This window comes from Juglans regia, chromosome 8 (assembly GCF_001411555.2).
Source record: "Juglans regia cultivar Chandler chromosome 8, Walnut 2.0, whole genome shotgun sequence".
Taxonomy (NCBI): Eukaryota; Viridiplantae; Streptophyta; class Magnoliopsida; order Fagales; family Juglandaceae; genus Juglans; species Juglans regia.
In genome coordinates this window covers 623,511-642,980 of record NC_049908.1, presented here as the reverse complement: position 1 = coordinate 642,980, position 19,470 = coordinate 623,511, and the positions used below count along the sequence as shown (strand labels likewise).

Genomic DNA, 19,470 nt, shown 5'->3' with positions numbered 1-19,470 from the left:
TCTGAATTTTCTACTTTCTTTGAGCCGAAGAAAGTGTAGGTAAGCTGCTTACAACAATCTTGCGTTTGGATGTTAAAATGAGTTGAGTTAAATTGAATTGAGTTGAGATAATAAAATATTATTAGAATATTATTTATTATTATTATTATTATTATAAGATTTGAAAAAATTGAATTGTTTATTATATTTTATATTAGAATTTGAAAAAATTATAATGATAAGTTAAGATGAGTTGAAAGGAGTCTTAGTTCCAAACGAAACTTAATGAGCCTAATCAGTTTGAATAGAAATTAGGTACGCCCTCTGCTCCTTTCTCGACCCGACTTTTTTATTAGTGAACTCAGCTCATTAGTTCCAAACGAAACTTAATGAGCCTAATCAGTTTGAATAGAAATTAGGTACGCCCTCTGCTCCTTTCTCGACCCGACTTTTTTATTAGTGAACTCAGCTCATTTGGGGGTAATCAATTATTTCTCCTTATCAGTGTAATATATTTTTAAAATTTTTTATTTTCAAAATAATGTATATAACGCACTTAATAAAATACTTATATGACATAATTTAATTTAAAAGATAAATTTTAAAATTAGAATCTTATTAATCAAATCTTACCATTTAAATAACGTGCTCTACACACAAATATTATAATAACCCTTTCTTGTTTTCTTACTTTTTTAAAATAAAAATCTGTGTTGATAACAGACTTGATGCTCGAGATTTTGGAAAGTTTCTTCTACATACATAATCTAATTTTGCATTTAACAACAGTAAAAATTCCCTACTTATTACAATTGTCAAATGCAGGTATTTGATCATTATGTTAGGAAAAAGAAAAAGAAATTACTAAATTGAGCAATGCTACATACAGTCTCTATTTGGAGACTGCAATGCAAACAATTTTATCTTAAAAATTTTAAAAAATTACAAAAATATTCCTCTTAAAATGATTATTTTTCTCATTTAATAAAGAGCCTGTACATACCGTCTCCAAGTGAGGACTGCAAATAGAATTTCTCTACTAAATTATAGTCAATTTGTTATCTGTCCAATGGTGAAGTTTAGGAGAACACATGATGTACCAAAGTTGAAGAGGACTGAGGAGGGTTAAGTTGTGGAGGAATAGTATTAGTGGGATACGAAACTTCTTCCTTTAACAAGATCGTGAAGATCATGAACGATCTTGAAAACAGCCTCAGGCCGAGCCAGCTTCATTGCATTGAGGGACATGGCCTTAAGCTCTTCAGCTTTCGGACCAAACCACTCGGCAACAATATTTGCTATCTCTTTTGGCAATTTAGAGAATTTCCCACATCCATTTTCAACTACATATGGCACGTTTCCAACCTCCTGAAGAAATAAATAACTAAATAAATAAAACAGCAAAATTGGTAGAGTTTCTTTAGTTTTTTTTTTTTGGTTCCACTTACTATTTATACATTAAAATGACTATCATGGTGGTGTTCACTGTTCAGATCCTTTGATAATTTTGATAGCAATATTCATATCATCTAATCTCAGTACTATTCTCTCAGATTTCTAACTTGACCATTCAGTACCAACAAAAAATTCATAAACATTTAAACATGCAAGATAACTACAAATTCATATGCTATTTCAGTCACTGCAATATTTCTTAAAGCACCATACTTTTGCCCATAAACCCGTGTAGCTCATTAATTATTAGACAAACAATAGGTCTAGTATATAAATTTAATTCGTTCATTACCAAACAAAGGGTCTACAAATCTTTGTGAGTATAGAAGTTATGAGTATAGAAGTTACAATTAAATATGAAGATTTTTTAAATCGAGTTAACAGAACATACTGAGAAAATATGAAGAACAGCTTACAACAGTAATACCTGGCCAGCAATATAACCATTCAGAATAATAGGGAGGCCTCGGATCATGGCCTCTGCAATAGTCCCCGGGCCAGCCTACAAAAGCATATTGTTAGTAGATGGCTGTTATAAATAGAATAGACAATCATATTTGCGGTGAGAAACTCACCTTTGTGATGATGCAATCACAAGCTCCCATGCATTCCTCCATTTTGGTGACAAATCCCTTCACCTATATTTAGGAAGTAATTAACTTCAGCCACTTCAGCCTATTTCCACACTAGGTAAGCATATTACGATAAATGAGTTTGCATTTCCATATTACCATACACATATGCCAGCTCACATATTAGTGTTCTTCCATAAGTTTACATATGGTCTGCTCCTAGAGAAACACCATCCCCCATGGCCATTGCAGCAAGTTAATATTTTTTTTTTATAAGAAGTAAGTTTCATTGATATGAATGAAAAATAGGCATAACCCATGTACACAGGGAGTATACAAAAGAAAACGTCTAAATACATTCTAAAAGCACTACATTAAAGATAAGAAATCATGCACATTGTTTCCATTAAGGACAGTGGCTGAAAACCCTAGGAGTAAAGTGTGTAGAAAAAAATTCTGAAGCTCCGCCATTGTTCTCTCTCTATCTTCAAAGCACATCGCGTTCCTCTCCATCCAAATACACCACATAATGCATAAAGGTATCATCTTCCAAACTGCCGCCACCTGGGGACAGCCTTGAATACCCTTCCAACAGGCAAGCATATCAGCCACCTTTGACGGCATAACCCAAGCAGCATTTATTCTACTAAATATCCCATCCCACAACTCTCTTGTCACCTAACAATGCAATAAAAGATGGTCTATTAATTCTCCATGTTTTTACACATGTAACACCAATCCATCACAATGAGGCCCCTCTTCATTAAGTTGTCCGTGGTTAGAATATTCCCCAGGGCGGCAGTCCACACAAAGAAGGCCACTTTGGAAGGTATGCGAGACCTCCAAATGCTCTTCCACGGGAAAGGTACATTACCTTGTGAAGCCAGCATTTTATAATATGTCTTCACTGTGAACTTCTTGTTGCTACTGGTTCTCCAATGTATTCTATCGACTTGTGCCATTATCTCTCATGAGGAGTGTAGCAAGCTGAAAAATTCTGAAACGGTAGACAGCTCCTAGTCATGGTTATCCCGAGTGAATAGAATGTTCCACTGATAAGAACCATGAGCAAACACTAGCACATCTGCCACCGCAGCCTCCCTATTAGCTGCAATACTATAGAGAGCTAGGAAGGCCCTCTCCAAAGAACGCCAAATGCTAATAACACATTTATCTTAATAACACACACATAACGAAAAGGCAAACTACAATCAAGGCAGTGGCTGGGTTTTGGAGAGAATATTAATACCTGGACAGGAACCTTCCAATCTATAGAAAGCAATTTGCTGGCAAGCTTTTTATTATGGCCACATATCACAAGCACCTGACCTGTAGGATCCCCAACATTCTCATCATATAATGCATCTCCAAGAGCTCGAGCAGTAGCCTCAATAGGGCCCATCCCTTCTCCTCCTCCCATCAGCAACACAGCAGGAAGATTCTCGTCCATTCCTAGTTCTCTCCTTAGCTCAAACTATAGGTGTTGAACATGAAGTGGACTCACGGTAGTCAATATCATATTGTTGTACACATTTAATGACAAACAGGCTTTGGGATACAAAAGATAACCAGTTTACAAATGAAAGTTTGATTTCTCAAAAAAAAAAATCCAACGTGGAGAAGTCCCACTCAGTACTTATCAGGGAAAGATGCTTTAAAGCACATTTAGCAAGTAGTTTTGAAGGAGCTTCAAAAAGTTAACTAAATAGACAATGCCCAGAAAAGTAGAGGCAAACCAACAGGTATTTGCCATGTATGAGCATACAAGGACCAAAAGTTATTCATCAAACATAAATTGCGACAGGAAAAAGAAAAGGCAGGTCAACAGGTATTTTCCATGTACAAACGTACAAGGATCAAAAGTTCCATCACCAAACATACATTGCAACAGAGTACAAGTTGCATTAGACCAGATGCAAACTTAAAAAGAGTATCAGTTAGGAAGTAACCAACCTTCTGACGAACAGGCTTGATGAAGGAGGGTCGCACAGGAAGTCCATAAACCTTAATTTGGGATGTATGGAGTCCAGCTTTTAAGGCCCTCTTCGCTACCTCTGCTGATGGGCAATAGCATCTGGTTACAAGCTTGTGAAACCTGAAGATTAAGACATAAAAGACCTAAACTATACAACCAGAGTATCATTAAAATAGACTGTGTTGAACAGACCATGTAGGATGGCAAGTGCTTAGATCTGTGACTACTGTCGTGAAGACAATCTTCTTCAAAAGACCCTTTGACCTCAAGATTCGAAGAGGAACATGCTGCATCAGTGGATGCACACTGATTATAATATCCGGTTGGTATTTCATCAGTCCTTTAGCAACCTCTCTATACTCCAGGAAAAAACAACGACAATAATCAAAGAAGATCAACAAATCTTATTAGCAAAAATAATACTAATAATGTTTAAACTGAAAAACCAGCAGAAAAACGTAACTTCCAATGACATGAATTAATTATACAGGACAAAAGAAAGCAGTGACTCAGGTACTGGACATTTTTGTTTGGTTGGGATGCCAATTGGATTAAACACTTTTTCCCCATGCTGGGTAATTAATGAAAGGGGAACAACTTCATAGTATGGATTTCAAGAAGTAAGTTTAATAGGGCTTTCATCTTTCAACATTCAGTGGTTCTCCTTCTACAATCATAAAGCAGTAACATGAATTCCATTGGCATGTTCCTTCAAGTAATACTTTGAATGCCTATATTGTATGCTGTGTGAAAAAAGTTAAAAGAAATTTTAAAATGTTTATATCATTGTATCCGTAAGTGTTATAACATCGAGTAATGCTACTCATCATCCCTTTTTTCATCATTCTCCCATCATCCAATGATGTGGCATTAGATGATTGGAGACTATTTATTATGTTTTACTTGTGAACTTATCATTTAATGCCACATAATGAGATGATGAGAGGATAATGAAAAAAAAGATCATGAATAGATTTTTTCTATAACATCACATAATTAATATACAGAAAAATGAAAAACAAGTATTCGACTCAGAGAAAAACAGTCTCACCGAGCAATAAATGCTGAAGTTGCAGCAAAGTTAGACTGATGCACCACGCGTGGAGCACTTGCATAGTATGTCATTTTCCACAGGGTCCCGTGTTTCACCAGGAAATTATAGCTCCTGGGAAGTTGATTAAATGGCCAAGGAGTATGATCCGTCCATAAATCGGTAACAAACACCTGCGATACGCACTCATAACATGCAGAAAATAATCAACAAACACAAATAACGCGCCAACTGACATCATTTACCAATTCCTCCTATTCGTTTCGGAGAAATGGTGGGGAAAATAAAGAAAATTTTAAGCATCTCCGGCTTCCTAAAGTTGAAATTCCATCTCAGTTAAAACAAATACATGCGTTATTCGGTGAACTAAATGTTCTAATCCTACCATGTTCGTGTTCGTAATAACGCAAACTTCGAGAATCGAAAGTCAAATTTTGAGAATTTCTATTCTCTTCCCACATTTTTCTAAGCAAAGAAACAGAAAATATAGATTGAAACCACGTCATACAGACTAGAATCCATTAAAACTGACCTGATACTCATCCCCAAATTCTTCATGAAACGCGGTCTTTATAGCTTCGGCCGAAGCCCGGTGACCCCCACCGGTGTCACTCATCAAAATCAAAACCTTTTTGGGGGCCTTAGCCTCCACAGCGTCTAATGCCAAGCCATCGTCCGCCAATACACCCCACCCATCTTCTCTAAGCCCATTATTGTTCCCCAAGCCAACCCGAACCGAGGCGAACCCAATTGGAAGTCTCTCGCAACGGAACTTTATAAATCTGTTGAAGTCGTTCAAAATACTCCTAATACCAGAAGCGCTTCTAACACCTAAACTCAGTGAGGCCCGAAAGAAGCGCTTCTCCGAACCATCAAGGGCTTCGTAGTAGAGGAAATTGGAGAGGAAGGAATTGCACCCATCCGAGCCAGAGGTGTGGAGCCTCGTGTCGAATGCAAAGCGACCCAATTGGGATACCAAATCGAGGACACAAATGGCTTCTTGGGATGCGGTGGAACCACCGAGATGCATGGCTGCCGTTTGTTCTTTTGTGCAGGAGAATACAATGTAAAATTAATCAACTAGTCCATGAAGATCTTTATCATCAAAACCACATGGGTTTTCTTTAACGAATAGAGAAGGCAGTGGCAGTATGAAATAAGATAAGTGAGACGCACCGACGGAACAGAAATAATGAGGGAGAACAGCAGAGAGAACTGAAGAAGGACAATTGAGAGAGAGAGAGAGAGAGAGAGAGAGTGTGTGTGTGTGTGTACACAACAGCGAATTACGAAATTCAAATGCCCTTTGGAAAATAACAATAGCGGAGGTGGAAGCGAGTGGACTGGTTTGGTTTCAATTTTGGTCTTTTGCTGGTCTTTCTGTTTATTTGTCTGGAGTCTGAATGAGACGCCTCGAGTAATTCTTGACTTTTGGGCAAAGAATTAAGATCTTCTTCCCGGAGTCAGTCTTCAATGATGGCTTGTCGTGAAACAATCACTTGCATCAAATGTATCTATTCAAAACCAGATGCAAGAACTTTAGACTAGGAAGCTACCAACGAACAGCAACCTCCAGATCAGGTGTCCACCTGCCCAGATAGACTGTCTTTCTGCATTGTACCCTCCATACAATATGGGCTGGATCCAGTAAATTTACAGGGAAGGACCAGTTGATGGGCATATTGATTATTGATGCCTTTTTCCTACTCATTACAGACCCACTGACATCCTCGCCTGAGTTTGATACGTTACAGACCCATCTATTCTCGACATGTTACTCATTACGTAGTTGAGTCGGCGGACCGAACCGTGTACCGAAATGGTAGCCCATACATCTCTCTCCTCTCTTCGTATGGACTGAAATCGCGATGCCTGTTAATTTATATTGATGGTAAATTGTTAGATATTAACATGAAGTTTTGATTTATTCTCTTGTGGTTTTACCTACCTTCAAAAGCTCAAATTGTAATGATGTTACGCTTGGGCATACTAATATATGTTGGTCTAGTTGGAAGCCACCGATTTACCGATTAATTAACGTATAATAATAGATCACGTTTGAATAACAAGTGCAAGTAATTTCAAGCATAAGTCGCGGGTTGTATTATAAACACATTTGTGATCAACTCCCAAATGTAAGCAAGTAATTGATAATTAGTCATAACAATCTTTTCTTAAAGCAAAATGAGCATTCAAAGCAAAAACGTAAAAGAAAATTGGCATTCATTTTAGAACCATGGGTCTCTAATGTCCCAATGGAAGGTCCAAAATATATGGTCTATACTCTAACATAACTAGTAAATGATATAATTAGAGCCTCATTAAAACCTTATAAAGAGCAAAAAATTTCCATTCTCAAATAAATATATAATTCTATATATCACTTACATTTATCCTTATCACATAGAGTATCACATTTTATTACTAACAATACTCCTTAGTAATAGGGCCTAACCCAGCCAGTAGAGAGCTCATACAGGACAGCAACGTAGATCGTATCTAGTCCAGTAAAGATGAGATGTATCTAGGAAGATTCATGGCAACGCATATCAATCTTATTCATTGATGGGCTACATTTATTTTTTATACCCAAATGCAACTCAACTCGTCCACGATTTTGTACGGAACATAAAAATAAATAAATAAATCTCAATCATTGTGTACGGAGTGTTGGAACGTTCAGTGTATCTCTTTTTCTTCTTTTTTTTTTTTTAAATAGCATTTTCATATTAATTTGGATCCGGAATAATAGAGACTGATGCTATTGGGACTATCACAACTCTAGTCGATGATAATATTATACTAAAAAAAATACATTATGAAGAAAAATGACAAAAGATGCTACGAAGAAAGGCAGGTGGCAAAACTGGGAAAAAAAGAACCAAAAAACAGGTCCAAAAGCACTTCAGCAGGAAGTGTGCTGTCCTGCTTGGGTATGTTGTATTTAAACAGAGGATTCCAAGGCTCCAAATAATGATCACTAATCACTCCTCAAAAGAAAGTACCTCCTCTGAAACATCCAATATCTCCTCAACTTCAACTTCTTTTGCCTCGTACTCTTCCTCTTCGTCGCTCACTTCTCCGTCCCTCAGTGTCTGCCTCTCCAGTTTTTCTTCTTCATGCAACCGCTTCCACTCGTTGAGCCACTTGTCCCACTCCTCCTTTAACATCCTCCGCTTCTCCCGATCCTGCTCACTCAATAGCATCGAAACGTCCTGGTCCTCTGCCTCATACTTTTTACTGTACTTCTTTAAATTCTTTGCAATTTCCTCCTCCTTCTCAGGACTCAAGAATGATGGTGGCCTTGGGCGCCACAAGAACTGTCACAAACAACACAAAAACAATTATTCAGCAAATAAAAGATGGAGATTGATAGGACTCGCCCATTTTGCAAAAAAATGTTTGGTAAGTGAAATAGTCTCACACTACTTCACTACTATTTACAAATCATCTGAAATCACCCTAATATCCAAACATAGCTATGGGTTCGCTATAGATCTAAAATACAGTTTCAATAAATCTAGAAACCACAAATTTGGAGTCTCCTTCCAAATTCTGCTTGAGCACTGGGAGCATTGCATCTTATAGAGTTCACTCCAATTCCACTTTGTTATGTCTCATATAAAACAATATAATCTATAGAATCTCTTAAATTTCAGAAATGCTCTACACCATCCTGCAAAACAGGTGGTGTTGCCAAGCCATATACTTTTTTTAATAGGTAAGTTGCCAAGTCATATACATAGAGGCATATATGTATATGGATGTGTGCATGTTAGACAGTTTATTTTTTTATGGGCTGACAAAGAGAGTTTAAACCAAGGAATAGAAGTAAAATTACCTGAAAGAAATGATCCTTCAGGATCCTATAAAGTAGCTTTCCATTGAAGGACCATATGTTGAAACCATTTTCCATCTCATGAACTGAAGTCACTGCAGTTGCAACATACCTAAATATATATATATATATAAAAGGTCATATATATGATATAACAACCAAGATAAGTAAGATACAGAGTTGCAATATTTCATTATACATACATATACACATGTATATGTATATTGACAGGTTATCAGCCATTTTATGGAATAGCACAAAAGAAACACCTAATCAGAAAAAGATAAAAAGGAAAACATGAAAACCCATCCAGCCCATTAAAATCTATAGTGGCTGCCCAAAGGAACATGGTATTGGAGATGAAGGAATTTGAGCAGGTATTTTAATAAAAATCAAATAAATATAGCAGTAATAACTTCAGAGCAATTCAAAACCACCCCTTATTTTTAATACTACCAAATGCAATCTCAAAACTACCTTCCAGTCGGATCCCATTCAATATCTGTAGCCATAAAATGCTCAGCTGTTGCCATAGTTTCAAGCTCATCAACATTGTAAAATTCCAACTGTCCATTAAAACCCTTCAATCCTGCAAGTATTACGAAGCGACCAGTAGGTGACCAGAAAAGAGCATTTGCCTGCTTGCCTTTCAGGGTAGTGAGCTTCTTAACCTTGTCTGTGTTGTTTGCGGAACGCATGGAGTAAAAACTTATATCAGGTCTTGGGTTATCGCCATGGATAACAGCAAACCTGTGGCCTTTTGGCTCCCAAGCAAAGGCAATTATCTTGTCATTCTTATTCTCAAGCTCAAAAACCTCAATCGGAATATCCCGTTCTCTTACACGGAAAAGCTCAAAGCCTGTGTAAGTGCTTTTCTTTGTTTTTGTGTATCGATCGACCTTAACAGCTAGATAATCCCCATTGCTTTGCCAGTACATTTTACAATCACTAACACTGAAAAGATTCTTCTGCCTTAACTCATCTTTACTTGGGATTTGCATAAGACTCACCTGAGAATCAAATGAATGCAGAATATCGACTTAACTTAATATATAAATATTAACAAAAGGAAAAAAAGAATAGAAACTGTGAATAAAAAGCATTACAAGCAATGCTCACCCTAGCTGGATGGTCCCCCAGTTCAGGAACAAAGAGTGCAAGAATTGGATCAGTTGGTGACCAACAGAAATCCACAACATTTTCAACTTTCAGCGATTTCTTGTCAATGAGAGAAAAGGTCTCTGTTTCATAGACAGAGATTATGTTTTTCCCAATTCTGGCAAAATATTTGTCCTCTTTTCCGCCAGCCCATCTGGAAAAATAGAACAATTAATCCATTAGGCAAATGATGATACTGAATACAATCAGAAGCAACCCAAAAACAGGGGAAAATATTTGTTAAAGGGCCTGGTAAATTAAAAGCAAAGAAAAATCACCTGAAAACAGGCCATGACACCCCTGCAACACCACCAGTTCCTCCAATAGCAAAGTCATCGGCACTTCCTTTGAAATCTCTCATCACTTTTCCAGTTCTCACATCAAAAATATTTATCACGACCCTCTGAAATACGAATTCACATTATTAATGGTCCTTGCGGACAAATAATTTACATTGAAAACGTGAATGGCAAAGTAAAAAAACTCACATTTGCATCCCGAGGATTACTTGGTTCATGGCTACTGTAGGTCACTAAATATCGCTCGCCAGGGGAAAAATCAACAAGTTTAACCTGCAATTAACATCAACAAAGCTAAATATCAAGGTAAAAAATGGAACACAACATGGAATCAAAAACCAAATTCAACCTGAGGGTGCGCATAGCGCATGAGGCGATTGAAGGTACTGGCACCTCCCCAAACTGCGGCACCTTGCCGATGAACTGTTGCCAAGTAAGTCCCCAGTGGGGACCACTGAACAAAACTCTCAGTCCAGAACTGTAAAGGGAAACAGGTGGGGATCATTCATCGAAGCAAAATTTAAAAATAAAGGTAACTAATTCTTTGCAAAATAAAAAACCGATTGACAAATTTATTAACTTCAATTAATGTGATGATGCAGCAGTGAGCAGAAGTTCATTATATTTCATAGAAACATGCCACACTAAACTTATGTATCAAACTACCCCCTGTCAGAGAGATCCTCCCAACAAATACATAATTAATGGTCCTAAGTGACAGTGAGAGGACAGAGCATATTTTGTACTCACAGCACGCTTGTAAACAGGCTCAGGCTTCAGGTGCCTAGCATCATTCCATAAAACCTCAGTATCTGAACCAGCACGAATCACAAACTGATCACGAGCTTTTTCATCAGTCAACCAGTGTTGAAGATTTTCCTGCAATGATATAGCAGTTTAAAATACAATAAACAAGTTCAACTCAGAACCCATCTTGACAACATCAATGCCTCTATTGGGATTGGATTCTTTTTTTTTATTGGCACTAGGTGTCCGGGAATAGCTTCCCAACTAATCCCGGGGGTGCACAGGCCCTTGGCAAGGAGTTTCCTGCAAGTGCACCTCGGGTAATTCAAGGGGAAAATCCTCCAATCCAATGGCCCCTAGAGATTGTTTGGACCCAAGGGGATTTCAACCTTAGACCTCGGAGGAGTATACCCCCAAGCCCAAGGCCTTTACCACTTGAGCCAACCCCTAGGGGTTTGGAGGTTCATGAATTGATAATGGCAGATGGGATTAAGATGGTTTCCAAAGGTTTGTGACGATTGCAGAAACAAAATATGGGTGACACGGTGAATATGAGTGATAGTAGCCAGTCAATAATTTGCATATGAACCAATTTCCCAAAGATATTTCAGAACATATTTTTTAGTCCCACTAAACGGTGGTAAACAAATTATTTCACCCAAAAATGTTTTCTTACTTTCCTCATTTTACATTGAAACAGATGCAGCCTAAGTATGCAGTTCATTATACTGCATCATATGGATTTTAAGGCATATGCCAGAAAAACACAAAAACAAAACAAAACAAAATATACTGATTGAAGAAATTACCCCTGAAGTATATGGCGTAAATTCAGGAGGGGCCCACTTATCTGGAACTTTCATGAACGTATCAAATTCGTCAAACATGTTCACGGCAAAAATATGAGACCTGTCTAACTTGTACCCATTTGTCTTCTCCCTGGCGAGCTCAGCTTCCTATAAAAGCAACAAAAAAGACCAGATCTGACAATAAGTACACTAAAGCACACCTCACTAGTTACTAAAGAACTGTAATAGCACCCACATAAAGTGCTTGTACATGTTTTCCCAATGAGTAACAGAAACTGGCAACAAGCACATGAACAGAAACTGACTAATAATCCAATTGCATTGTAGATAATTTTCCAAAGTTTATTGTTACATTTATAATTTTTCGAACAAGCCTTGCTGCTTCACTTGATATTTGATAAGAAAGTTTTAGAACTTGAGAAAAGATCTCCAAAGTCTTTTTTTTATAAGTAAAAGTAAGATTTTATTGATAGTAAAAGGCATAGCCCAAGTACACAGGAATTATACACAGAATAAACCTAATAAGCACCAAGCACAGCAGGATACAAGCACATTATAAAAACTATCCTCGTTACAAACAATGAAAAATGAAAAGCCATGTAAAATGAATATAAGACATTGATAATGAAGTGTATAAGCAGTTGAACACCATCCTCAAGATTGAATCACAATCAAATCGGATATTATAAAATCCACTAAATCTAAAGACGAAGGCTACATATGATTAAGCTTTTACAACCATTAATACCTTGCCCTATGATATGGATTGTACAATGCTCCGTAACAAGGAAAACCTCTAATAACCATATAAACAAAGTACCATTACTTTTTGTATATATACAACTATTTCTATCCAACTTATCTTAACCAAAGGTCGGCCCAGCTGGCGACACCATGCTCTAAACCAAGGTAGACAGTAAGTAATCTACATTTCTTCTGTACTCATTGCACTTATTATATTCAGTCTATCAATCCTTCAGCAGGACATAACTATTATACTTATATTAAATGTCATACATTAGAAGACGTTTCAAGTGAAAATATTAAAAGACCTTTCAACAGAAATGAAAAGAAAAAAAAAATCTTTGCTAAATCGTACCATAGAGAGAGAGAATTACCAGAGGGCTGTTAAACTCAATAAAGCAATAACCCAAAGTTTTTTGAGTCTCGGGATCAATAGGCATCCATAGCCCGTCCTCCTTAATCACGCCAATCTGACTGTAAATTTTACGTATAACACCTTCAAGCTTATCAAACTTCTCCCGAGGAACAACAGGAAGGTTATCAACAATAATTATATTTCCAAACCCAATGTCTAACTCTGGATTGTCCCCGCCTTGAAGGACATCTTCGTCATCGCTACAAAATAGCGAACAAAGGCTCAGAGTCAAAACGTGGTACAGAGTAAAAATAGCTTTTGGGAGACAATACTTTCTATGTTTAATCGTAAACAAACAGAAGGCTCAAAGCTGGTTTTTTTTTTTTTTATCCGTTTCAAAATAGTTACCTTAGTATGCCAAAATCTTGGCCAGGAGGTAAGCTAATGGAGTCAAGGTCTACAGTGGAGAGATCGATTCCGAGCCGATCCGCTGTTGTCTCTATTTCTTTCATCAACATCACGTCTGCCATTCTGGCCTTTCTTCAGCTACCAATTTCTCCAGAGAGAGGGGGGGGAGAGAGATAGAGAGGGTTTTCCAGTGCGCTGTGAGGAAGGTGGGGACTGTAGGACGAGAAAGAGGCAGAGCGCGAAGTGAGCTCCTAGGGTTTCTTGGTTTGGAGAAGATAATGAAATGCGGCTTTGTGAGGTGACGCCGGGTTGGGTTTAATTTTACATATGGGCCCGGTCCATTTTTGAGTAGCCTAACACCATCAATTTGAAGTATTTCAACGCACCAACGAAACGGGCCGAATCCGGACAATGTACTATATTTTCGTGTATATATAAGTTCAAAATATATAAATTTTGTGTAGTGTTTTATTTTAAAAAAAAAAAAAAAGTGGATTCCCTCTATAAAAATTGTGAAATAAAAAGATAAAAAAAAATTATATATATTTATTCATCATCTCTATACCATACACTACACATAATTTTTTTATATTTTATATTTTTATTTTTTTTCTTACTAAATATATGGTGTATGAATGATGAATAGAATAATTTATTTAGTTTAACAATAATAAAATAAATCAAGTGTAGCGTATGGTATAAATATGATAAATAAAAAAACTAAAAAATAAAAACTTACATAAATATGTGTGTGGTGTAGGGGTGTAGAATATAATTTTTTTACTTTTAGTATTACTCTATATTTAAAGACGTCCTCAATTAATAATTCCTCATCTGATATTTTATTATAATCAGTCACATCAATTAATGAAATAATTTTAAAAAACTAAAATTAATATAAGAAATTATTTAAATTATAATATATTTATCAATGTGATTTGAAAATGACAAAATCTATCTTAAAGAGGAAGAAAGAAACCCATGGCTGTTTCGATTTGATCACGCGTATTGTGATAAAGAGAATCTGGTGTCTCTCACTCACGATCAATAAAAAATTAAAAAGGGCAGCGGCATTTGCATCGATCCCAAGCATTGAATTATATAAATGTAAATATAAAATTTATATAGTATGACAAGAGTTTATATTTAGTTATTTCATTCAAAATTTATTCACACATTAAACTATAAATTATTTATCTATTAATTAAAATAATAATAAAATATTATAAATTTATTTTTTTTTCTATTAATTTTTTTTCTAAACTAAGAGCTTTATGGAAATATATTAATACAAGTACATAGCAATATTTATAGAGTGCAACAAAAAACACATGTCTATTACATTTTTACCTAAAAAAAACCCATTAATTTTCTTTTTATTTCCAGCTCAAATCCCAGTCTTGTGAGCACTAAAACAAAGCACAAATCCCCTCTCCCCCCTCCCCCCAAAAAAAAAATCCTAAATCTAAAAAATTGAACCCAAAAATAACAGACAAAAAAAAAATTGAAACGAAATAAATGATAGGTACAGAAGAAATGCAAAAGAACGAAATAAGAAATAGAGAAATAGTGTAGAAGAAAAGTAAAGGAAATAACAAGTACTTGAAAATATTATTTAATCAATCTGGTCTAGCTAGAGTGACCACCAAATATAACCACTAATTCCAAATCACTATAGTTAAAAGTCATATCCTTTTGAAGTTGCATAATTTAATGTAGACTATTTTTAGGGTTTTTTTTATTTCTAAGTAAGCAAGTGAGCTTCATTAATATTAAAAAAAATGATGCATGATGAGGGATGGGGATCCCAACAAATACCTCATTACAATAACCACAGTGCAAAGGCGGTAAGGAAAAAAAATGGGTTCTAGTATCAATTTATTGGTCACTATCCTTACCCTACAAATATGGTTCTATCTTAAAAGACAGTCTGTTGGTAAGGCAATGTTGGAGGCAGTGTAAGTGGGTGCACTACAATCAGTTGTCTTGAGATATTTTTTAGAGAGACCCATAGTCCATTATTCAATATCATCGGTTACGGAAAACGATAACATAGTAAGAAAATCGATATTGGAATGACAGATCTGCGGCGGAACAAGTCTTCTCGTGCCTATGTATTGGTGCGTGTGGGCCACACACCAGTGGTTTGGAGGTGAGGTGGGTCCGATCTAAAAGTTCGAGAGGCGAGGAATCCACTGGTACGGCACCTGTCGTCGACAAAGGTGTCAGGATGAGGCAGCACGTGAAGCCCACGCACAGGAACAAGCAGCGTGTGTGGGTCACGTGCCGACCTTTTTGGCACGATTCCGCATTGTCCCAATATATTGGCGGTTAAGGAGTGGCGTGGTGGGGCGCATGTCAATTAATGGTGGCCGAAGTGTGATAGATCTGAGAAAAACTGAAACGGTAGAAGGAAGAGGAAAAAAAATTACCGTGAAAGCATATTCACACCTAGGTAGCAGAAATGAAAAGGAACAACATAAGGAAATGGGGAGGAGGGTGAGAGCAAGGTAAAGCAGTGGCTCTCACCCTCCTCTCCAGCGAAGGCTATCACAAGGATAAGGATGAGTTTTTTTTAGAGAGAAGTCAAATCTTCTATTTTTAAAATTGAATCGATAAGGAGGAGCTCATTGCATCAAACTCCTCATTGGATTTGCATTTGCATTATCCAATGAGGATCTCTTAGTTTCCGAGTTTCTCTACAACCCAAATCATAGTACATGTGACACAGCCTAAATATAACTAAATATACTTCACACAACCAAAAATAAATGTAGTTTTGATCTCACGAAGTTTGCACATATTAATGTAATTTCAAGCACCCTTTTGTTTTCTCTAAGTAAGTATATTCATAGATAAATTAAGTGGTTACATGATGCAAGATTTAATGGACCTGGATTCAGACAGAACCTGGTACTAGACCTAATCTACCGGTTCGGTCCGGTCCGATTTACTGGTTCAACGATTTTTTTGTCACCCTTATCCAAGCACAACAAGTAATTTAATTTATGTAAACGAGCGATCTTTGTCTCTTTCTTCATGATATAGAAAACATCTAAAAGAAGTGAAAGGTGATCCATTTTGGCCGTGCGTCCGTGCATATCTCTACTGCGTTTGGTTAGTAAACTACTCTCAACTCATCATTACAACTTTTTTAAATTTCAACACAAAATATAATAAATAATTCAACTTTTTCAAATCTCAAAATAATAATAATATTAAAAAATAATATTTTATTAATATCTTATCATCTCAACTCAATTCAACTCAACTCACTTTAACATCCAAACTCATCCTAATTAAAGCTGGATTTATGTTGTTTTGGTCATGTCGGAAGGTAGATGGGCTCTTGTTTCATTAGAAAGTCGTAGACTCGTAACAGCTAGGCTTATTTTTAATGAGTGATATATTCCATGCGTATCGTAGACGTGGCGCCTTTACAATACCGTGATCTAGAGAGTATGATTGATTACCTGTTTGAATCAAGGAAAAAATCATCCACCTACGTTTTTTTCATCTTTTGTTGGAGAGTCTGAAGTTTGTGGCCAGCAGTGGTGCCACCCTCCTGCAAGCAGCACCTCACTCACTTTTTCCTCCCTTTCCTCTCTTTCCCCTTCCGGTCTTTCTGCAATTACACTTCACACACAAAAATGGCTTTGTTGCTCCCATTTCCCTCTCACAATGCTTCGCTCTCTTGCTCTCTATCCACCTCAAAGCTCAAACTAACAGCAGCGCCATTACCACCGCTACTTTCTCTGTCACTACCCCTCAGACAAACACTTTTAAGAAAAAGCAACACCAAGTGCGGTGCGGTCGCTGATATCAAAGGTGTGCCTCCGCTTGAAGAGGATCACCAGGTTCTTGTGGGTCCTGCCACTGAAGAGGAGCGGCGTGGGGAGAGGGTTGTGGCGGACTACGATTGGACGGAAGAATGGTACCCGCTGTACCTCACCCAGAACGTGCCCGATGATGCACCTCTGGGTCTCACCGTCTTTGATAAGCATATCGTGCTGTATAGAGACGCGGAAGGTTATCTGCGCTGTTACGAGGATCGCTGCCCCCACAGGTGAAGATAAGAACCGTACAAAATATATATAGGGAGGAATTGAAAAGAGACTGCAGATTAGACTTTCTTCATATTTCTCTATCGGGTTTCTACGAACCCAAACTTATTAGTGGAATACTAAATTGAGTTTGACTGTTTGTATATGATCACAAAATGAGGTTAGAGTTTTACAGTTAGTATCATATGGGAAATAAGCTAAAGGGAAAGGAGGAATAAGAAATGATGAACGGGCAAACGCTCAAGACAAAATGATGGATCTGATTTTCTACTCCTGAATTCGAGTAGTAACTAAAAGAACTTGCCTTTTTAGACATTGTGGCATGCTGTTGATGAACGGGGTAATTTCCGCTGATCAGTTTGCATTTGGGTACGGGGTAGATGTAAGAACCAAATAATTATAACATTATGTCAAAGTAGTTGATATCATGCATATGAAGATGATGAACAAAACCTTGACCTTGTCGCTGCTTGATTTAATAGACTTGCAAAACTATCCGAAGGCCAGTTGATTGATGGAAGACTAGAATGCCTGTACCATGGCTGGCAATTTGAAGGCAACGGTAAATGTGTGAAGATACCTCAGGTATGTCATGCATGGTTTACCTTGTCTCTAATTTTTGTATGAGGGTAAACACCAATTTACTCCCAGATTAATCCAAGTTAATAATGGTCATGAATTTCTACGATGAAGCTCCCGGGTGATGCCAGAATTCCTCGATCAGCTTGCCTCAGAACGTATGAGGTGAGGGACTCACAAGGAGTTGTGTGGGTGTGGATGTCTCAGAAGACACCACCCAACCTTAACAAAATACCTTGGTTTGAGAACTTTGCCAGGCCAGGTTTTCAGGATACTTCAACCACTCATGAGCTTCCCTATGATCACTCCATACTTCTTGAGAACCTCATGGATCCCGCACACATCCCGATTTCACATGATAGAACAGATTGGAGTGCAAAAAGGGAGGATGCTCAACCGCTGGGTTTCGAGGTGACTGAACGTACTGACCGAGGATTTGCAGGCTGGTGGGGTAAGGCAAAAGATCAACCTCTGCCAAACTTCTTACGCTTTGAAGCGCCTTGTGTTCTTCAAAATAACCGGGAGCTTGTCGATGAGAATGGGGAGAAGCACTACTTCACAGGGCTATTCCTTTGTAGACCGACAGGACAAGGGAAATCCATGGTTATTGTAAGGTTTGGAGGAACAAAAAGATCCCCCTTGTCAAAATTGTTCCCGCAATGGTACTTCCATCAGAATGCCGGTAAGGTGTTTGAGCAAGATATGGGTTTCCTCTCTTCTCAAAACGAGTTCCTAATGAAGTCAAAAGTGCCAACCAAGGAGCTGTACCTTAATTTAAAATCCTCTGATACATTTGTGGCGGAATATCGGAAGTGGATGGACAAGGTAGGGCATGGGATGCCTTATCATTTTGGGCACAGCACTATTTCATTGCCTAAAGAGCCTGCTGTGGTGGAACATGCACCTGCTGGACTGGTTGCTGGAGTTTCTGCATCTTCCCCGGCCAAGGGGGGGATTGGAACAATGCATGCTCCGAACTTGGCCAACCGGTATTTCCGGCATGTAATCCATTGCAAGGGATGCAGAACCGTCATTAAAGCTTTCCAAGCCTGGAAAAATGCCCTTACCGCCACGGCTCTTGCACTGACCGCTTTGGCGATCCTTGCATCCGGAAGGCAGTGGAAGGCCATTCTTTTAGTGCTGGCAACCCTGTGCTCTGCTGGGGTTTATGGATGCTCAACTGCCATTGCACTGAACACAACCAACTTCATAAGGATACATAGGAGATTGTAAAATATGGCACAAATTCGCTGGTTGGTTGGGAATAAATTTATGAATTCAAGATGGCCCACCGAAAGGAGTGGGAAATAATTTCTTTGGCAAACATCTTAACAAAAATTGACATCGATCATCAAATTACCTATTTAATTTATTACATGTAACTACGTGTTAGTGAAATCGGGACCAAGAGTTCATGAAGCTTTTCCAAACCTACTA

The 19,470-nt window shown here is 37.6% G+C and overlaps 3 protein-coding genes across 3 annotated transcripts; 1 reads left to right on the top strand and 2 right to left on the bottom strand.

Moving 5' to 3' along the window:
- Positions 1-840: 840 nt before the first annotated feature.
- On the bottom strand, positions 841-6,821 carry LOC109000998 (monogalactosyldiacylglycerol synthase, chloroplastic-like). The gene is made up of 8 exons (XM_018978100.2): positions 5,565-6,821; positions 5,033-5,205; positions 4,174-4,335; positions 3,960-4,101; positions 3,256-3,480; positions 2,010-2,072; positions 1,862-1,936; positions 841-1,347 (listed from the first exon to the last, which is right to left on the bottom strand). The coding sequence occupies exons 1-8, from the start codon at positions 6,060-6,062 to the stop codon at positions 1,126-1,128; spliced, it is 1,560 nt and encodes a 519-aa protein (XP_018833645.2). The 5' UTR covers positions 6,063-6,821; the 3' UTR covers positions 841-1,125.
- Positions 6,822-7,796: 975 nt separating this feature from the next.
- LOC109000947 (eukaryotic translation initiation factor 3 subunit B-like) lies at positions 7,797-13,689 on the bottom strand. The gene is made up of 11 exons (XM_035693469.1): positions 13,391-13,689; positions 13,002-13,242; positions 11,884-12,030; positions 11,078-11,206; positions 10,677-10,805; positions 10,517-10,600; positions 10,307-10,431; positions 9,990-10,182; positions 9,348-9,880; positions 8,874-8,982; positions 7,797-8,352 (listed from the first exon to the last, which is right to left on the bottom strand). Exons 1-11 carry the CDS (start codon positions 13,510-13,512, stop codon positions 8,017-8,019), a joined length of 2,148 nt encoding a protein of 715 aa, XP_035549362.1. The 5' UTR covers positions 13,513-13,689; the 3' UTR covers positions 7,797-8,016.
- Positions 13,690-16,866: 3,177 nt separating this feature from the next.
- On the top strand, positions 16,867-19,344 carry LOC109000997 (protein TIC 55, chloroplastic-like). The gene is made up of 3 exons (XM_018978098.2): positions 16,867-17,456; positions 17,937-18,039; positions 18,148-19,344. Exons 1-3 carry the CDS (start codon positions 17,041-17,043, stop codon positions 19,264-19,266), a joined length of 1,638 nt encoding a protein of 545 aa, XP_018833643.2. The 5' UTR covers positions 16,867-17,040; the 3' UTR covers positions 19,267-19,344.
- The last annotated feature ends 126 nt before the right edge of the window (positions 19,345-19,470 follow it).

Excerpts from the sequence above, each read along its gene's own strand:
- LOC109000997 (XM_018978098.2), top strand. The coding sequence starts at position 17,041 with ATGGCTTTGTTGCTCCCATTTCCCTCTCACAATGCTTCGCTCTCTTGC. Across the intron at positions 17,457-17,936 it reads GAGGATCGCTGCCCCCACAG|ACTTGCAAAACTATCCGAAG; the intron begins GTGAAGATAAGA and ends TTGATTTAATAG. Across the intron at positions 18,040-18,147 it reads AATGTGTGAAGATACCTCAG|CTCCCGGGTGATGCCAGAAT; the intron begins GTATGTCATGCA and ends TCTACGATGAAG.
- LOC109000947 (XM_035693469.1), bottom strand. The coding sequence starts at position 13,512 with ATGGCAGACGTGATGTTGATGAAAGAAATAGAGACAACAGCGGATCGG. Across the intron at positions 10,432-10,516 it reads GTAATCCTCGGGATGCAAAT|AGGGTCGTGATAAATATTTT; the intron begins GTGAGTTTTTTT and ends TTCGTATTTCAG. Across the intron at positions 8,353-8,873 it reads TGAAGGATCATTTCTTTCAG|TTCTTGTGGCGCCCAAGGCC; the intron begins GTAATTTTACTT and ends TGTTTGTGACAG.
- LOC109000998 (XM_018978100.2), bottom strand. The coding sequence starts at position 6,062 with ATGCATCTCGGTGGTTCCACCGCATCCCAAGAAGCCATTTGTGTCCTC. Across the intron at positions 5,206-5,564 it reads AATTTGGGGATGAGTATCAG|GTGTTTGTTACCGATTTATG; the intron begins GTCAGTTTTAAT and ends TGCGTATCGCAG. Across the intron at positions 1,348-1,861 it reads ATGGTTATATTGCTGGCCAG|GAGGTTGGAAACGTGCCATA; the intron begins GTATTACTGTTG and ends TTATTTCTTCAG.